At 40.2% G+C, this 18,931-nt stretch overlaps 1 protein-coding gene across 9 annotated transcripts in view; it reads right to left on the bottom strand.

Moving 5' to 3' along the window:
- STRBP (spermatid perinuclear RNA binding protein) overlaps positions 1 to 18,931 on the bottom strand; it is a 147,738-nt gene that overhangs the window by 26,309 nt on the left and 102,498 nt on the right. For all 9 annotated transcript variants that reach the window (XM_055123733.1, XM_055123738.1, XM_055123740.1 and 6 more), the window contains 7 exons: positions 13,071 to 13,162; positions 12,481 to 12,576; positions 11,151 to 11,262; positions 10,383 to 10,480; positions 9,360 to 9,471; positions 6,902 to 6,994; positions 6,306 to 6,505 (listed from right to left, as the gene is read on the bottom strand). In XM_055123733.1, coding sequence (XP_054979708.1) covers positions 6,306 to 6,505; positions 6,902 to 6,994; positions 9,360 to 9,471; positions 10,383 to 10,480; positions 11,151 to 11,262; positions 12,481 to 12,576; positions 13,071 to 13,162 — 803 coding nt within the window. The remainder of the gene's footprint in view (positions 1 to 6,305; positions 6,506 to 6,901; positions 6,995 to 9,359; positions 9,472 to 10,382; positions 10,481 to 11,150; positions 11,263 to 12,480; positions 12,577 to 13,070; positions 13,163 to 18,931) is intronic.

The following is an 18,931-nucleotide window of genomic DNA, read 5'->3' as shown; positions in this document are numbered from 1 at the left end:
AGAAACATTGAGAACAAGTTTTAATTTCACATCTGAATCCATGAACAAACATTCTGCATGAGACTAAGATGGTATTAAATCTACAAATCCTTGGTTACACAGGTCTTACCTACAAGTTAAAAGGATCATGGTAAAATCACCACAAAAAATGGTAACAACCTTTCCAGAGTAATTTGGTTTAATTAAAATATGAGAGAAATCTAATCTGAGCATGTTTCTGGTTTATACAACTTGAAAATGGAAGACAAAATAGCAAAGCCACCTTGCAGCAGGCCAGCAGGACGTGAAAGTGCACACTGAAAGTACCCTGGACTAGAAAGGGGGAGTCCTACGGACCTCATACTACATTTCTCCTCCAATGCTCAACTTTCAAATCTGCAGAACAAAAAGACTGACCAGCTGACCTTTAAATTCTCAACCCACTAGGAGAGATGGGAAAACCAAGAAGTGTTTTATAAATCTTTAAACCAGTATGTCTTTCAATTTCAAAAAGTTGATGGTTCTACAGTGGCAGTGCTCAGGGGACTATATGGGATGCTGGGAATCGAACCCGGGTTGGCCATGTACAAGGCAAACACCCTCTGCACAGTAGTATCGCTCCAGCCCTTCTATTGATTTCTTTTGTCTTCATCTAAAACCATAATAGAAAATTGAAAGCATACTGCTTGCTCTTAAATTTATATCCCTGTTCCCTAATTACTTCATGGTTACCTTCAATGTTCACCCTTCTTGTATTTCCTTCAATCTCTGGCATTTATTATCTTTGTTTTGTTTTTTGTGCTTCTCCTGGCTCTGCACTCAAAGATGACTCCTGGTTGGGCTCAGGAACCATACGGAACACCCAAATTGAACCTGGACCAGCCAGGTCCAAATGGCTGAGAGGCACATGAGAAAATGCTCTACATCACTAATCATCAGAGAGATGCAGATCAAAACGGCAATGAGATATCATCTCACACCACAGAGACTGGCCCACATTCAAAAAAACAAAAGCAACCGGTGTTGGCGTGGATGTGGGGAGAACGGTACTCTCCTTCACTGCTGGGGGAATGCTGACTGGTTCAGCCCTGTTGGAAAACAATATGGACGATTCTCAAAAAATTAGAAATTGAGCTTCCATTTGACCCAGCAATACCACTCCTGGGAATATATCCCGGAGAGGCAAAAAGGTATAGTAGAGATGGCATCTGCATTTCTATATTCATTGCAGCACTGTTTACAATAGCCAAAATCTGGAAAAAAACAGAGTGCCCAAAAAACAGATGACTGGTTAAAGAAACTTTGGTACATCTATACAATGGAATACTATGCAGCTGTTAGAAAAGATGAAGTCATGAAATTTGCATATAAGTGGATCAACATGGAAAGTATCATGTTGAGTGAAATGAGTCAGAAAGAAAGAGACAGACATAGGAAGATTGCACTCATATGTGGAATATAAAGTAGCAGAGAGGTATGAGCTTGCAAATATGCCTCGAGTAGCTTGCCAGACTCTGCCATTCGGGCAGGATACTCTTGGTAGCTTGCTGGGCTCTCCAAGAGGAACGGAAGGATCGAACCTGGGTCAGCAACATGCAAGACAAAGGTCCTACCTGCTGTACTTCTTCTTTACCATAGATTGACCACATGGCAAATTCTTGAGATACAAATGTTAGGTCAAAGATCATTTCTTAGGCTGTCTAAATGCCAGGGATTTGCCCTGCATGAACAAGTCTGAAACTGGGATGCTTGGAGGCAGAAATAAGAAAAAAGCCATGGTGTCAGGGGGCTGATAGCCTCACAGACTGAGACCCCCCAGCTGTCATCCATGTATAATACTTACTGTCTAGAACCAGCAATCATGGTGAGAACAATGTTAAGTCAAATGCTTAAACATCTTTACCTGAGTTAAAGTTTTACACATCTGAGGACCTCGGTGTATCAGGACCAATATCCAAAATTAAATTAAATTAATTAATTAAGTTAATGATGGTTAAGTTGAGAATTGAAAAATAATAATTGAAAACAATAACTGAAAAATAATAATTAGCACATTCTTAAAAATAAATATTCATGTAAAAATTTTAAAATGTCCTATTATAAATACAAATATTATTTAGGTATTTATTTTGTATACAGACTGCACTACTTATAAAACGGTAGTTGGAATAAGTGCTCTGATAGTAATTTTTCAGAGTTCATAAAATTAATGTAATGTATTTTTCAAACCCTCAGTGCATTCTTAGGTGCTATTTCATGTTAGTGAAAAGAAATAAAATATTCACACTAACCGGAATAACAAAAAGTAAAAATAGTTCCACATCAATTTGGGTTTTTCCCATCAAGTGAGTCTGTAGCACTCAGGGAAATATTTATTTGCAGTGCTTTCTAGATTTTTAGGACTGCTGGTTTAAAAGGGGCTGGGGGCCTTGAATACATACCAAATGTTAATAGTTATTAGAAGAACAAATGGCATCTAAATGCTGTATTACAAAATTTGCCAAATTACTAACTCCCCCAAATATTGCTGAATCACAAACTTGCTATGAGGCCACTAGTCTAGTTCATTATAAGAAACAACGCACTGTATTGGAGGGCTTTTGAGTAGCTCATGCTATCCCTGTCTACGAAGACCACATGATCTTCATACCAAAATGACTGTGATGCTGATAACCAACTGTGTGTTCTTTGATCATGAATAGCGATCGACATTTCACAAGCCTTTTCCATCAGATGCTAGAAACTTTCCACAGAGTAACTGGGGTTATTCCTGGCTCTGTGCTTGATGGTGATTCCTGACAAGTGCTTGAGGAATCAAGTGGTATAGGGGATTGAACTAAGTTTTCTGCACGCAAAATATATGCTGCATTGAACTATTTCTCTGGCCCAGGTACAAGGAACTTTCATTTCAATTTGTGACTCATTCTCAAACGCATGAAAGCTAAGCTATTGAACCGTACTTCAGCTTTATTCTTGGACTCTTATTTTCCATCATTTCTCATTTTAATTATTTCTCACTGGAGCCAAACCCAGCGTGGTTGAGAGACTGGGGCCACTGCCAGCAGAGCTCGGCCCAACTTGTGCTGGAGACGGGGAGCCAAGGACAGTCTCATCTAGCAGTGCTGGGCCCAACCAGGAGGCCGCATCAGCCACGCTCAGGCACCACCAGAAACAACCCAGTGCTCGGGGGTCATGCAGCACCAGAGACAGGACTCAGGACTGTGGACACACTAAGCACGTGTCCTCTACTTCATCTCCTCAGCCCCCTTCTGCACAGTAAACCCATACTCCTGTACCATACCCGGAAGGACGAGACAGGCATAAACGATACACTGAGTCACATCTGTACTCCTCCCAACACTACGATGCTCCCGCAGAGCAAGGCCTTAGTTCTCACCGCTACATCCACACACCCCAGGGTAATGTTTGCACCTAAATTAAAATAGCCCCAAAATGAAATGATCATGAAAAAAGACCAAATCGCAATCAGTCTACATGATATCTGATTATTTTTGTATTAGTCTGCAAGACATCAAATAAGCTGGTAGGAGTATTTAGGTATTTAAGAATCTTCTACAAACCAATATGCAAGATAAGTTCAATCCTGCATCTCCCTATAAAAATACTGAAATATAGAGAAGGTACCATGTAAAAAGGTATCGATAAAATTTATGACAAAAATCTACAAAAAGCAAAATTTCCAGTAACAGAAAATTTTAAATAATGTCTCTAAATGACATCTAAATCATCAAAATTATGAATGGTATAGTATTAAAACACTTGCCTTCAATGCAGCTGACCCTGGCTTGATCCCTGGCAGCTCAAACTTCCCCAAGCACTGCTGAGAGCAAACCCCCAAGCTCCTCCAGTTGTGGCCCGAACACTCCCTCCCTACCCCAAAGAAGGTCTCCGATATCAGTGAAATACTACTGGGGCGAAGGCACTTGCCTTGCGCTGGCCAGTCCCAGCCCGGCCCCCAGCACTGCATGTGGCACTCCAAGCACCACCAGGAATGAATCCGAAGCACAAAGCCAGGAGTAGCCTCTGATGACTGCCGTGCATGGCCCAAAACTCAGGAAAAAAATTGTTAATAAGTATTTTAATAGCATGGAATAATAATGACATGTTAAATTTTAAAAATAAGAGCTTAGGGGCTGGAGTAATAGCACAGCAGGTAGGGCATTTGCCTTGCATGTGGCCGACCCAGGTTCGATTCCCAGCGTCCCATATGGTACCCCTGAACACCGCCAGGAGTAATTCCTGAGTACATAAGCCAGGAGTAACCCCTGTGCACCGGCAGGTGTGACCCAAAAAGAAAAAAAAAAAACTTAAAATCAAATCCTTTACTTATTTATATTATTGTGAACCAAGAGAGAAAGAGAGAGAGAGAGAGAGAGAAAGAGATAAGAAAGAAAGAAAGAAAGAAAGAAAGAAAGAAAGAAAGAAAGAAAGAAAGAAAGAAAGAAAGAAAGAAAGAAAGAAAGAAAGAAAGAAAGAAAGAAAGAAAGGCATTCTATATGTGTTAACGATCTGCCTCAGAGATATCCTATTTATATATTTTTTTTATAGTTTTTTCCATTCCAAATTAGGGTGCTTCGATTTTTTGGTGGTAGTGGGGTGGGTGGTTTGGGGGCCACAAATGGCAACGCTCAGGGGTTACTCCTGGCTCTGTATGCAGGAATCACTCCTGGCAGTGCTCTGGGGAGAATCTAGGTCAGCAAACACCCTCCCTTTATACTCTCTCCAGTCCCATTTCCAAATCGTTCAATATCCATAAAAGAATTCTGGCCTGCTCCCCGCCCAGATGAGACCCCGAGCGGCTGCCCATGAATGCTCCTCTGCTCCTGAATGGCCATGATCCCAGAGGCACACAAACCAATCTCAGAACCCAGCAGCTCCTAGAAGAAATCCCTCTGGACTTCACTATTAAAATAACAGAAATCCAAAATCATATGCTCTTTATTATCAGCAACAGAAAACAAATTATCTAATTTCAGCAAGTCTGATTGTTGGGGGAAAACTCCAAATAATAATAGTGGGTCTTCTATCAAAAAATTGAATGCAATCAAAGTAAAGATAGAGTAAAGTGAAAATCATCTGCCAAACAGGCAGGGTGGAAGACTGAGATGGTGGGTATACTGTGGTTCTTTGTGGTGGAACATGTGCACTGGTAAAGGGATGGGTGTTTGACCATTGTATGACTGAAACTTAAACCTGAAAGCTTTGTAACTGTTCTCACGGTGATTCAATTTAAAAAAAAAAAAAAAAAAAAAAGCTCTCTGCCCAGATAAGCTGCTGAGCGCAAAACGGACCCTCTGCTTCTAAAGACTATGACCCGAGAGGTCTCCTAACCCATTTTGGCACCCACAGCGGCTTCTTACAGAAATGCATCTAGACTGTGAACTGTGTCACAACCCTGTGCCACCCAGGGAGGAATTTTCCCTCTCTACCCTGTTTTTCTGCACGGAAGATGGCGGCGGCAGCGGCAACACCCACGTGGCAAGAGCCACCTCCTAAGACTCCCAACCCAGAGCTATGAGTTTGCAGTGACGTGGCTCGTAGGCGATCATGGGATGGAGGGGCGTTACCAGCACGCTCTCCACCCAGATAAGATCCAGAGCTGCTGCTCGGGAAATGGACCCTCTGCTCCTAAAGACTGTGATCCAAGAGGTCTTCTAACCCATTTGGGCACCCAGAGCAGCTTCTTACAGAAATGCATCTAGACTGTGAACTGAGCTAAAATATCAGAAATCCAGAGTCTTCATTCTCAGCAATGAAAACAAATTACTAAATGATGCCTTATTCAGCAGACCTGATTGTTGGGGGGAAATTCCAAACAATAATAGTGAGTTCTCTATTGAAATATTGAATGTATTCAAAGTATAGAGAGAATAAAGTGAAGATCATTAGCTACTTAGGTGGGGGGGTTGGGAGGGGGGTATATTGGGGTTCTTGGTGGTGGAACATGTACACAGGTGAAGGGATGGGAGTTTAATAATTATATGACTGAGACTTTGTATTTTTTTCACGGTGATTAAATAAAATAAAAATTAAAAAAAAAGAAGAAAGTGAGAGTAAGAGAGTGTTTACTTAATGGACTGGAGTGTGTGCTTTGCGTCCAAGAAGCTTGGGTTCAATCCCTAGCACCACACACGGTCCGAAGCACCGAGGCAGGAATAGTCCCTGAGCACCACTTGTGTGTACCAAAACTCCAACCACCACACCCCACTCCACACCAAAAGTTAGATGTTATATACTTAGAGAGATAGAAGCATCTACTAGAAATGAAATTTTAAAAGCGCTGAAAGCAAAAATAAATACCATACCTTCACTGCTACATGAAGTTTCGCTGTTTTCTTGGATGGTCCTGAGGCTTCATATGTTGTGCCATCCACATCTACAGACATGGTGAAGACTGGGGCGTGGACAGGGCCAGACTGGGATAAGAGTTTATACTGAAGCCCAGGTCTGATCTGATTTAGTCGCATTAGCGCATTCATAAGGTCTATTGCTTTACTATCCAGAACTGTGAAAGGAAGAGGAAGGACATACAAAAGCAAACCTTAGTCTTTAATACATGCGCATGTAGGTTTCAAGCGACCACTGTAAACTCACCATTATTGTTAAAAAGGATTTCAAAACATACATAAAAATTCAATTTACGCCACAATTATAAAATCACTTATAAAATTACTCTAACATCACTGCAAAAGCAATATGCACTGTTATATTTTCATATTCATTGTAATCTTAAGCAATGAAGCTTAGAAACAAAAAGCTATTCAACTTTTTAAACCCAGTTTAGACCTACTCATAAAGCTCCAATTCAAATCAAATCCTTTGTAATTTTTATTTTCCCACATAACACTTTTAATACTTCATCTAGTTCATGTCTTACTTTAAAATGAAGATTTTTACATACTTTTCCTTAAATTTCGTTTCATCTTTTTATTGGGATCTTTATCATCTGCTAATCCATCTTCAAATGGTCTCTTCAGAGCTGAAGACCCAGGACCTAAAAATAATTGCTAAAGATTCACTATCAGTCAAAACAAAAGTTCTATTTCCTCTACCAAATGTATTATGTTCAGGAAGGCAAATGCGAGGTCAGGGAGACAGCTCAAAGGGCTGGGGTGGATGCTTTACATGCCAAAGGACTGAGCTGATTCCCAACACCCCAGCAAGCCCCGAGCACCTGAGCACCACAGATGCTGGTCCGGACCCAAATGAAAGGCCCGGAAACACCTTGGGAATCATAGAGAATCTCCACAGAACAGTGTAACACTAACTCTTTTTAAGGAAAATTCAATTTACCATTTATTCACATATATACAAATGTCTATGCATATATTCATGCCTAAATGTGCACAAATAGAAGTCTGGAAAGATACATTTCCAAATATATAACGTACTTTGCATTGCTCTTATTACACATGACTTTCCCCCTGATAATTTACTTGTCTTTTCAAATACTTCTATAATTTAACATTTCTATTATATTCTTTTCAAGTACATATATGCTAAAATCTGACACATCAGAGTTTTTTATGAGCAGTTTTGCACACCCAAAGGTGCTCTGGAGCTTTTTCTTTCTGAAAGACCCAAACCAGGATTGGTTGTTCGCAATGCAAGAGGCTTAGTCCCTTAACCTCTGGCCCCTAAGGCCTTGTAAATTAGAAAACTGCTTCACACTACAATATAGTCTACTCTGTGCCAATTATTATCCTCTTAGAGATTCTGAAGGATGGGGAGATAAGCCAATAGCCCTGGAATGTATGTTTTGCATGAAGGAGGCCCGGGTTCAACTCCTTTTAACACATGGTCTCCAGAGCACTGTCCACGTATCACAGAGCTGGGAATAGGCCCTTTCCTCACAAATTTTTATAGCTTTTCTATTAAGTTTTCTTTAACTCTTCCTGACCTCAACTTTGCGAGCATTTCTATAATATCAGAAGCATTAAGTGCCATGGACTTGTGCCCACTGCTTACATAGAAATCATGTATTTCTTTAGTACTCTACAAAGTTCAAACATACTTTTTCTTCTCTTCTCTTGTATCCTATAGGCTATCTCACATAAACTCAGCAACATGGGTATGAACATAATGGCTAAATGGACAATTTCCTGCATAAAGCAGCTAGTTATGGCATAAAGGAAAAGCTTCGACTGTGCAAATTACAACAGAGCAGACGCTCAACCTACCCAAGCGCTTTAACAATTTAAAAGCTGGTCACTGGATTTGTGGTAAAAGAAAGTTATGTTCAACAGATTCAGGTCACAAGATTTCCAGATACTTCTACTGAAATCTTGTGATAAAAACCAGATTATATATCCTCTAATCATCAAGATTTATTGCCCGTGGTAGTAACTGACACTGACTAGCATTTGCCTCAGTCAATCCTTACCACTTCGGTCAATCAGTTTTGATGATTTCAAGAAAAGGTATTATCTATTTATATCTGCTGAGTATTGGATTTCATTCTGCACTACCTAAAACTTTGAGAAAGCTAGTCTCAAAGAACACAGTGTTTAAAAGATAAAAGTTAAAAAGAAATAATGTCTATTCAACCACTATCCTATTCATTAAGTCCCCATAAAAACTGTTTGTCTGAAAATCACAAATAAATGCACAGATTTCTTCTCTAGATCCTCGAATTACATAGAGTTCAATGGTTTAAGCTTCATTCTCCCATCATAGACATTTAAAGAGGGTTGTAAAATCTAGAACAAATTCTGTTTTCAATTTGAGGAAAATTAATTTTCTTTACAAAAAGCAAGTAAGGTTTATTCCACAAGTTTTAAGTATTATTTATTTAATGTTATACATACATCACACTAAAATACTTTTCATTAAGTGAAAGGTAACACTTTAGAGACAGGAAATTTTTAATTAAATTGGCACAATTAAGAACAAAAAATTATACAGGTCACTGCCAGCTTATTCTCATTTTTTTTTTTTTGCCTTTACTAGGTTAATGAACACAACCTAAAACACAGGCGAATCTTTCCCTATTCCAGGAGACAGTGATTTTTTTCAATGGTTAGATACATTAGTATAGCCAGAAAACTATTCTCCCATAAGTATGAGATGGCAATCCTCATCTCTTGGGAAGATTAATGTGACAAAAATCAAGTTGCACACAGTGATAAGAGGTAGCTCCCGGAAGTGCTTAAGGGAACAGACAATGCAGAAGATCAACCATGGCTCTCACATCCAGGACATGCAGTCCAGTTCTCTGAGCTACCTACCCAGCCAAGCAATAAACTTTCTCACACATGATTTGCTTTTAACATAATGTTCCTTCAAACTCTGATAAGACACAATCCGTGACGATCTCCATCACTACCCATGTTTAACCCCAATAAAGTCTTCACACTCACCTTCTTTATCAGTGACTGACCAAGAATATTTCTGAAAGGGCTTACTAGATGGAAGGGGGTCCATTTCCAGCACTTTATAAATCTGGCCAAAGGCAGACAGTCTGAGTGCATGCTAAAAAAAAAAAAAAAAAAAAAAAAATTGTATTTGTTAAACTTTCGATGGCAACTTATAAATTTCTTGAGAATTATACTCAAATGAATATCTAATATTTAGTTGAATAGCTTTTAGCTAAAAAGAGACTCATTGGTACCGGCCCCGCTCTCCACCGAGATGTAACCCCGGCGGCCGTACGTGTGTGGCCTCTCCGCTGCTGAACGAGCATGATTCCAGAGGCCATCTAAACTACTTTTGGTACAAGGAGCTTCTTGCAGAAATATCTCTAGACTGGGAACTAAGCCTCGGCCCCATGCCACCCCAGGAGGGGAAAGGTTTTTCTCTCTCCCCTTTTCCTTGTCGGGGGGCACGGCGTGGTGACTGCCATCTTAGGAGGACCACTTAATGGGAGGTATGAGCTTGCAATAATGCAATTTCTGGCAGAAATTTCCCCGGACTTAGTTACTAAAATACAGAAATCCAAAACCTCATATCTCTTCATTCTCAGCAATGGAAAACAAATTATCAAATGCTTCCTTTTCAGCAGGCCTGATTCTGGGGGGGAAACTCCAAACAATAATAGTGAGTTTTTTGTTGAAATATTGAATGTAACCAAAGTAAAGAGAAAATAAAGTGAAATTTATCAGCTACAGAGGCGGGGTCAGGGGAGGTATACTGGGTTTTTTCTGTTTGTTTGTTTGTTTTTTTGTGGTGGGATATGTGCACTGGTGAAGGGACGGGTGTTCGAGCATTGTATAACTGAAACATAAGCCTAAAAGCTTTGTAACTTTTCACATGGTGATTCAAATAAATAAATAAAGAGACTCATTAAATGATATGATGGCAAAAGCAAACTAAGTGCTTAAATAGAACAATTCAGAAAAAAAGTTCAGACAACCCTCTAAGGGAACACAATGCCAGTCTCCTACCTGTGCACTGTGTGTGATATCTTCTTTCTGCTGGACAGTCATGTAGCTCAGCGCATCTGTTGGGTCTCGCTCACAAGGATCATGAAGGCCAGGACCCCCTTCAGCAAGGACAAAGAACAACAAAAGTACCACTTAAAACAAAGTTACATATGTTAATAAATTAACATGTATGTGTATGTGGTGGGGGGCGAAGGGGTATCCTGAGGAACTACATTAAAACTACATTAAAACTCGGCTCAATTAAACAGGTAAGAATGAAAAGGACACTCATTTTCACTACGTTAGCACTTCAATGTCCTTAAGTCTTTTAAAAGCCACTAAAATAATTAAGACCAAACCTATGTTTTACTCTTGAGAATTTGGAAAGAACACATGAACTATACCAACTCTTTAAAGGTAGATATGAAAATTAAGGCCAAATAAAATGTTTGGAAATTAAACACCAGAGTGCAAACAAAATGAACTTCCTATGTTCATTCAGAATGGACCCAAACGTCTACATTTGCTAATTTAGAGCTCTAGGTAAAGCAAATTCATAGCAGACAGTACCTTATTAGTACCTTTTATGTTAGTACATATAAAACAGATTATTAAAAGTTTATAGCACTTTTTATAACATTCAAACATTCCAGTGTGAAAATTCCAAGCAAAATTAACTCCTATACAACATGTTTTCTGGAGAGAGCACAAATTTAGCACATATTTAGAAAAATAAACCAAAATGAATTTTTTTCTGATTCATCTGCCTGCAGAGTTTGAAGCCCTTACCAGGAAGTAGTATTCCAGATGCCAAACACTCCATTACTCGTCTCAAGGCCTCCCCAGCGCCCAAAGGTCTATTACAAGTACCTATAGACTTTTCACATATAAGCTCTAGTGGCTAGAAGATATTAAATTACAAATTAGTTACATGCACCAAGTGTTAAAGGGATTACAGTTAAAAGTAAGCTGACATTTCATGTATAACAAGAGGCAAAAATGTGAAAGTCAACTTAACAAGTAGGACCCAATTAAATTTTCCATGTTGATTTATCAATTTTACCCCCAGTCACCATTTTTAAACCAACTGTTTTTAAATAATACATTGAGAAGATATGTTACAAAAACTATTTTTCATTACCCTGAAAGAATAGTTTTAAAATTTTTTGTCATTTAATTGATCTAACAACTATTTTACAAGTCTTCATAACTTCAACAATACCACTGTTGAATAACCAACCCTGTCACTTAACCTAGAAAACACGTAAACCACAATAGGTCTTCATTTCAAACATTTCCAAGTACAATTACTGGAATGAAAGATCAAATCTCCACAAACTGAAAACATTCAAAATCATAATTACTACACTAAAAATGACGCCTTGTAGCTTTGTTTCACAGTATTCTCAATTGTTGGCCTGGATTAGGTCAAACATAATATATTCAAGTTAAGTAGCTTTTGCAACATACCTTATAGATATGTCCATAGTTGGATTATAGGTACTATTCTCCTGGCATTAATTACGACCATGAACTTAAAATAAACTTTAAATATATATACAAGAAGAAAGAGTAGGCATAAGTGCCTTAGACTAGTATTTCAATAACACTAAAAGAAAAATATGCCCAATCAAAGAAGTGTTCATGGGCAGAAGGAGAATATTCAATAATCAGCCACCAGTGTCAAATGTAGAAATTCACTTCTTACAGAATCAGAGTCTTTCCTGTCAGAAAGAAAAACTCAGGTTCTGGAACAGAATCATATGGTGCTGAGCAGATAGGTTACAAACATTTTTAAATTCATATAAAAAGATAACCATGCTTAGGGGCCTTCAAGACAGTATGGCAGGGTAGGGGCAGGGGGTCAGTCCCTGGGACGCCATATGGTCAGTTCCCAGAGCCTGCCAGAAGTGAGAGTCAGGAGTAAGACCACACTGCCACGTGTGGCCCAAAAGCAAAAACCAAAATTTTTAAAAGATACTGTTTTCCCACCAACTGTAACAGATACTACACACCACATCTAACTTAGAAATCAATGATGTTTATAGAAATATGTGATTTCTACAGATTACCCTGAGCACAATTTCAGAGTCTGCTGTGACCACTAACTAACACTTACCCATCCTTTCAGCGGTGCCCATGTGGGGACTCTGTTGCACAAGTCACGCAGAATACGGAGCACAATTACACACGATTTCAATCCATTTGCCCTTGCCTAAAACAAACAAAGTGATTCCAATATCCCTACTGAAATCCAATCTTTAAACATACTGATCATGGACAGATTCTTTTATGTAAATACTATTTAGTATTATCAAACAAACCAAAAATTCAAGCTACTAAATAAGTAGTAAAACTGTGGCTTAAAAGGCAGTTTTACAAAACATTCATAGTATTCAAAATTGTTTTCAGAGCCTCCAAACAATCTTAACTCTTAGCTTTTCTCACCCACATGTGTATTTTATAAGCCACAATTTAAAATTCACAGTACTAAACTCAGAAAAAATTACATGATAATTAACCATCATTATCATCAATAGAGGCTGTACTAGGCACTTTACCACAATTAAGTCATTTACTCCAATAACTATATTAAGAGTACCCACATTTTATATACGATACAAAAAACTGTGTTAAGTGGCAGGTGTTCCTTGTGCAGGAATCCTGCACGAGGATATAGCAACAACAAGATAATAACAAAGAGCCAACCTGAAACCATTTGGCATGTCGGAGAGACGCCAAGGCATTCAGGCATTTCTGCCTGTCCAGTAAGTCCGGAGGATCTTTCACCGCAACCTTTTCTAATGGGAAAATGGGATAAAGAGAGACAGATACAATATGACCAAAGGATTCCTGTCAAATTATCAACCAATAAAAAATAAAAACAGGAGCATATCAGTGAACAAATAAGATTCCCAGAAGATTTCTTGTCTTAATTTTGTAGCTTTTAAAAAGAATTACATGCACTAGTGATTCCTTGAGTAAACAATCTCAGAGTTGTTCTATGCACAATTACAACTAGGCATTAAAGAATTTGTTAACAAATTAAGGAGCACAGACATATACAATCTAGGATCTTATGCATGATTACAATATCGTAAGACACATAAGAGGCACACAGCACTTTTTCCTTTGGCAGGATGCAAAGAGCAGAAATCTGGAACCAATAGCAATACCAGTGTTTCTTATAAAATGGGTTTTAATCGCAAATCAGTTCTTAAAGATGATTTTGGACCTCTTGTAATGCATTTGAGATATCTTAAGAACATACTGCATATGATGGGTTAAAAAAAAAAAACAGGGGCCGGAATGATAGTGCAGCAGGTAGAGTGTTTGCCTACCACACAGTAAACCCAGGTTCAATCCCAGGCATCCCACGTGGTTCCCTGAGCACCACCAGGAGTAAATCCTGAGTGCAGAGCCAGAAGTAATTCCTGAGCATCATTGGATGTGACCCAGAAAGACCACAAAAAAAAAAAAAAAAAAAAAACTCATCTACCAACGAAACTATTAAGAGAATCTATTCTCCACTATGAGAACTCTATTATTTTATCATTTCTTTCCTAAGCCAACATCATCATCATCATCATCATCATCATCATCATCATCATCATCATCATCATCATCCCACTGATCATCGATTTTCTCAAGCCAAAATGATAAAAAGAAAGAATATGAAATTACAGCTATTTGAGCTACCATACTATTTTGGTGGAGAGGGTAGTGCTCAGGGTTAACTCCTGGCTCTGTGCTCAGGGAATACTCCTGGCAATCTTTGGGGACCTAAGCAGGTTCCAGGGATTGAACCCATTCAGCAGCAGCATGCAAGGCAAGCACCCTACCCACTGTACTATCACTCTGGCCTCTTCTTTTAAGCTTTAGCCAGGAAGTATGTTTTTAGATTTTTAAAAGGTGTTGCATTATTTAAGTATAAGTCATAAACATGGGGGTCAGAGTGACAGTACAGCAGGTAATTTGCCTTGCACATGGCCAACCCAGGTTCAATCCTCAGCACCCCATCTGGTCCCCCAAAGCAGAGTCCCAATTACTGCACCAGGATAATTCCTAAGCACAGAGTCAGGAGTAACCCCTGAGCACACCCAAGTGTGGCCCAAAACAACAAAAACATACAAATGTTGGGGCTGGAGCAATAGCACAGCAGGTAGGGTGTTTGCCTTGCATGCGGCTGACCCAGGTTCAATTCCCAGCATCCCATATCCCTGAGCACCGCCAGGAGTTATACCTGGTTGCATGAGCCAGGAGTAACCCCTGTGCATCGCCGGGTGTGACCCAAAAAGAAAAAATATATATATACATAAATGTTTTCTTGGGGGACCAGAGAGATAGTATAGCAGGTAGGGCACTTGCTTTGTAAGGAGTCAACCCAGATTTGATCCCTGGCCATCCCAGATGGTCCCCTGAGGCCCGCTGGAGCCAGGAGTTGGCCCTTGAGCACCACAGGATGTGGCACCAAAAAAAAAAAAAAAAAAGTTTCTTGGAGATTTATTCTTTGTCTAATCCAACTAGGACTGGAGCGATAGCACAGAGGTAGGGTGCTTGCCTTGCATGCAGTCAACCAGGGTTCAATTCCTCCATCCCTCTCGGAGAGCCTGGCAAGCTACTCAGAGTATCTCGCCTGCAAAGCAGAGCCTGACAAGCTCCCTGTGGCATATTGGATATGCCAAAACCAGTAACAACAATCTTACAATGGAGATGTTACTGGTGCCTGCTCAAGCAAATCCATGAACAATGGGAGGACAGTGCTATAGTGCTACAGTGTTCCAACTAAAGTTGTGTTAAAGTTAACAGTGTTCAACTGCTACAGATGATCCAACTAAATCCATTCAGTACTCTCTTTTAAGAGTTTAAGAGTACTCCTAAATGCAGGAGGGTTGACCCGAACATCTCCCAGGATAATCAGGAGTCAGGGAGTCCATCCTGTGTTGAAGGCCAACGGACACAATGCAAACATTTTTAAAAGAGACAAGACCACAGGCCTTCTCTTCTCTGCAGAGATTACAGGCTTCTCTTACGGAATTCATGGAGTAACCTGACAATACCAGTAAGCCAAACCCAAAGGCACGCTCTGCCCAAGAGAAAACAAAGTCTGACAGCTGCAAGCGTCTGAAGGCCGAGGTACTACACACTTAACTTTCTGAGGGGGGCGAGCTCTGCAGATCCCGCCCTGCCCCAGGCCACTGGCCAGCCAGTCACAGAAACAGGACCTCCTCACACTACCCTCTGTTACTCAGAAAACAGAAGGCCGTAACGGTTTTTAATGAGACTGACAGACATAAATATATTATGGGTATCCACTCATAGGTATCTCATTCTTGAACTTGCTGATCTCTTTCTTCAAAACCACTAAAATACACAACTTGCTCCTTTTATGTTTTTATATCAAAATGTTTGTGGTCAACCCAAGCATCTGTGTAAAGCTCACATAGCAGATAAAAATACTGTAAATGAATGACTGGAATCTCTTAAAAGTTAGACATGTCAAAGTTTGACTGTTAAGTCATCCCGAGAAGGAACATACTTTAGCACAGCGGGTAGGGCGTTTGCCTTGCACGCGGCCGACCCGGGTTCAAATCCCAGCATCCCATATGGTCCCCTGAGCATGGCCAGGGGAAATTCCTGAGTGCAGAGCCAGGAGTAACCCCTGTGCATTGCCAGGTGTGACCCAAAAAGAAAAAAAAAAAAAAAAGAAGGAACATACTTTTTAAGAGTTCAGTCTTTGGCTTACAGGCAAGACAGACCAAGTCTGATTGTCTTATCTTACCAAGTAGGTGGTCAGAAATAGTGGGGTGATGGGGTTAAGGAAGAGGCAAAACAGGTGTGGGTAGGAAAAGACAGGGCAAATCAAAACTCAAAACTTTCTAGCACTTTTGTCCAATGGTCAGAAGCTGCGACTAGCATTTTGATTACAGCACTGGTAATGTTTTTTGGACTGTTTCCTTTGAGAGCCATACCCAGTGCTGCCCAGGGGCTCTGCGCTCAGGTTCAATCCTGATGGTGCTCAGGATTAAAACCGGGCTAGCAACTTGCAATGCAAATGCCCTACTCCAGCCCCAACGACACAGGTACTAATAAAAGGGGATAACAATTATTCTTATATAAATATATAGAAAAACACTTTCATCCCCAAAGTCAACTTATAACCACCAATTCTTATGAAAAGAGACATAAGCTTGCTATAAACAGTCAGCCATTGGAGGATGAAATTCTACTAGAAAGAAATAAAAGGGACATGCAGAAAACAAAGACCATGCCAGATTCCCTTTTATATCACCAAGAAGAATGACCATGCTTCTTCATGCTGATAGCCAAATGCTCAACAACAACAACAACAACAACAAGTCTAATTCAGGTGGTAAGAAACAGCAAAAGAGATGTGGTAATTCAACTCATCTTAAAATTATATGGCACCACAGAAACACAAGTCCTGCTATTTTCTTAATAAATTATGTACAATTTTACATATTTTTTGCTCATTAGGAGAAAATCACTTAATGGAAGCAGTGACAGCAGTGGTACTAGAAAAAAAAACAACAGCTATTTCTAGCAGAATCTCAAGTCTTTCATTACTGTATAAAATTTAATGTGGGTGTTTCAACAACATGTTGAAAAGCTTTTCTGACTAAAGAGAGGTGTCAGAAACTAAAGAACTGTGAGGCTTTTCATTTTTTTTCCAACAGTGACCAGTAAAATAGATTAGAAACAACATGGAAGGAGGGCTCAGGGAGCGATGAAAATACCAAACGCAAAAAAAAAAAACAAAACAAAAACGCTGTTTCAAATGTATTGCTCAGCTACCGGGAGTTAGGGCATGAAGATGCATAAAACATTCTGAAAAATGGAAGCACCAGCAAAGAAGTCTACTGCTCCCAACGTGGGCAAACCCAGCAGAGGTTTGAGCAGGGACAAAAGACACACCCGAGGGCAGGAGATGCTGGTCAGTTCCTCTCAAGCCCTTCCACGCAAGCTTCACGCTCTGCCTTTGGTAATGAAAGCAGTAGCTCAAAGACGGGGAGAAGAAAAGCCAGGACACAATTTTTCTAGTTAAATGGGAATTTTATGTCTGCAACCTGGGCTTCTCAAAGGTAAAATAACTAAGCTGGGTCATCACAGAGGCCTCCCATGACAATCTGGATGAAACTGAGGTCACGCTGATAATTTTCAAGTTAGCTCAAAGGTATCCTAGCAGCCCCTGCTCTCAATTCCATGAAGATTTGTGAACATTATGTTTCAAGTCTTTCCATACAAAAACATCAGACCACAATAATGGGGAGAGGTGCATGTATTATTAGAAAAGAGAGTGCCTTGTTAAGCTATGGGAGACGAAACGCATCACTAGGTATGACGCTTCCTCATTGGCCGCTGGAGAGAAGGGCTAAAGGTTTGCACTCAATGATGGAAATTAGCCTGAAACATCTGTATAAACCATGCTGTGTTCTCTGAACCCTAACCTGATGCCTTCACTCCAGCAAGACCCAAGAAAATGAAATTCTGCCACAACACACAAATTCATGTTGGCTTCTTTATGTGAAAAGTGATGCTTGAGCAGCTTCTTTGTGAATCCCCTGGAAAGTGAGGTTAGTCACTAGAGTCTCGTGACTCAGTAGACAGTATCCCTATCCACCTGGATTCAAACAGCAACATAAATATTTTACTTGGATTTATTGCCCGACCTATAGCAAATATATTTCTAGTTTAAAACTCATGCACACATGGGGCTGGAGGATAGCACAGCGGGTAGGGCATTTGCCTTGCACGCGGCCGACCTGGGTTCGAATCCCAGCATCCCATATGGTCCCCTGAGCACCGCCAGGGGTAATTCCTGAGTGCATGAGCCAGGAATGACCCCTGTGCACTGCCGGGTGTGACCCGCAAAAATAAATAAATAAATAGATAAATAAATAAATAAAACTCATGCACACCAAAAGAAGCTGAGACTATCTGATGGAATAATTAAATCAGCTGAGATGCTGGTACTCTCATTTTAGGTAATAATGGGAAAGGGAACTGCACTCTCGACATAAGAATCACAATAGGGCGCATATGCTGCCTGAGCCCATGTGCTGCTTGTGCCATGTGGCCGAGCACGTGTCGCCCGCATCTCCCCCCTTGAGATGTGTACTTTCATGCTTTCATGTCCAGTGCTAGGATGTGTGTAGAGCTCTCTCCACCCTTGGAGAAGCCCGCGTTCTCTCTTGAGCGCGTTATTGTTACTATTCTCTCTCCCACTTATCCTTCCTCCTTCCCTCAGAAACCTCTGAATAAAATCTGTTACTTCAAAAAAAAAAAAAAAAAGAATCACAATAGGGTTGCTGAGACAGCTCGACAGGCTGGAGTGACGGCTTTCTATGCAAGAGACCAGGGGGCTCAATCCCAGCAGCATATGAGGGGGGAACGGGTACAGAGAGAGAAGCAGAAATAGTCCAGGGGCACTACTGGACAGGGGAGAGAGACACAGAGACAGAGAAGAGAGAGAGTCAGGAACAGGACGACAGGATAGGGAGAGGGAGGAATGTGACAAATTACTTCTAAAACGGCAATTATCCACTTCA

This window comes from Sorex araneus, chromosome 1, assembly GCF_027595985.1.
Source record: "Sorex araneus isolate mSorAra2 chromosome 1, mSorAra2.pri, whole genome shotgun sequence".
NCBI classification, from domain to species: domain Eukaryota; kingdom Metazoa; phylum Chordata; class Mammalia; order Eulipotyphla; family Soricidae; genus Sorex; species Sorex araneus.
This window is presented reverse-complemented; position numbering and strand designations above follow the sequence as displayed.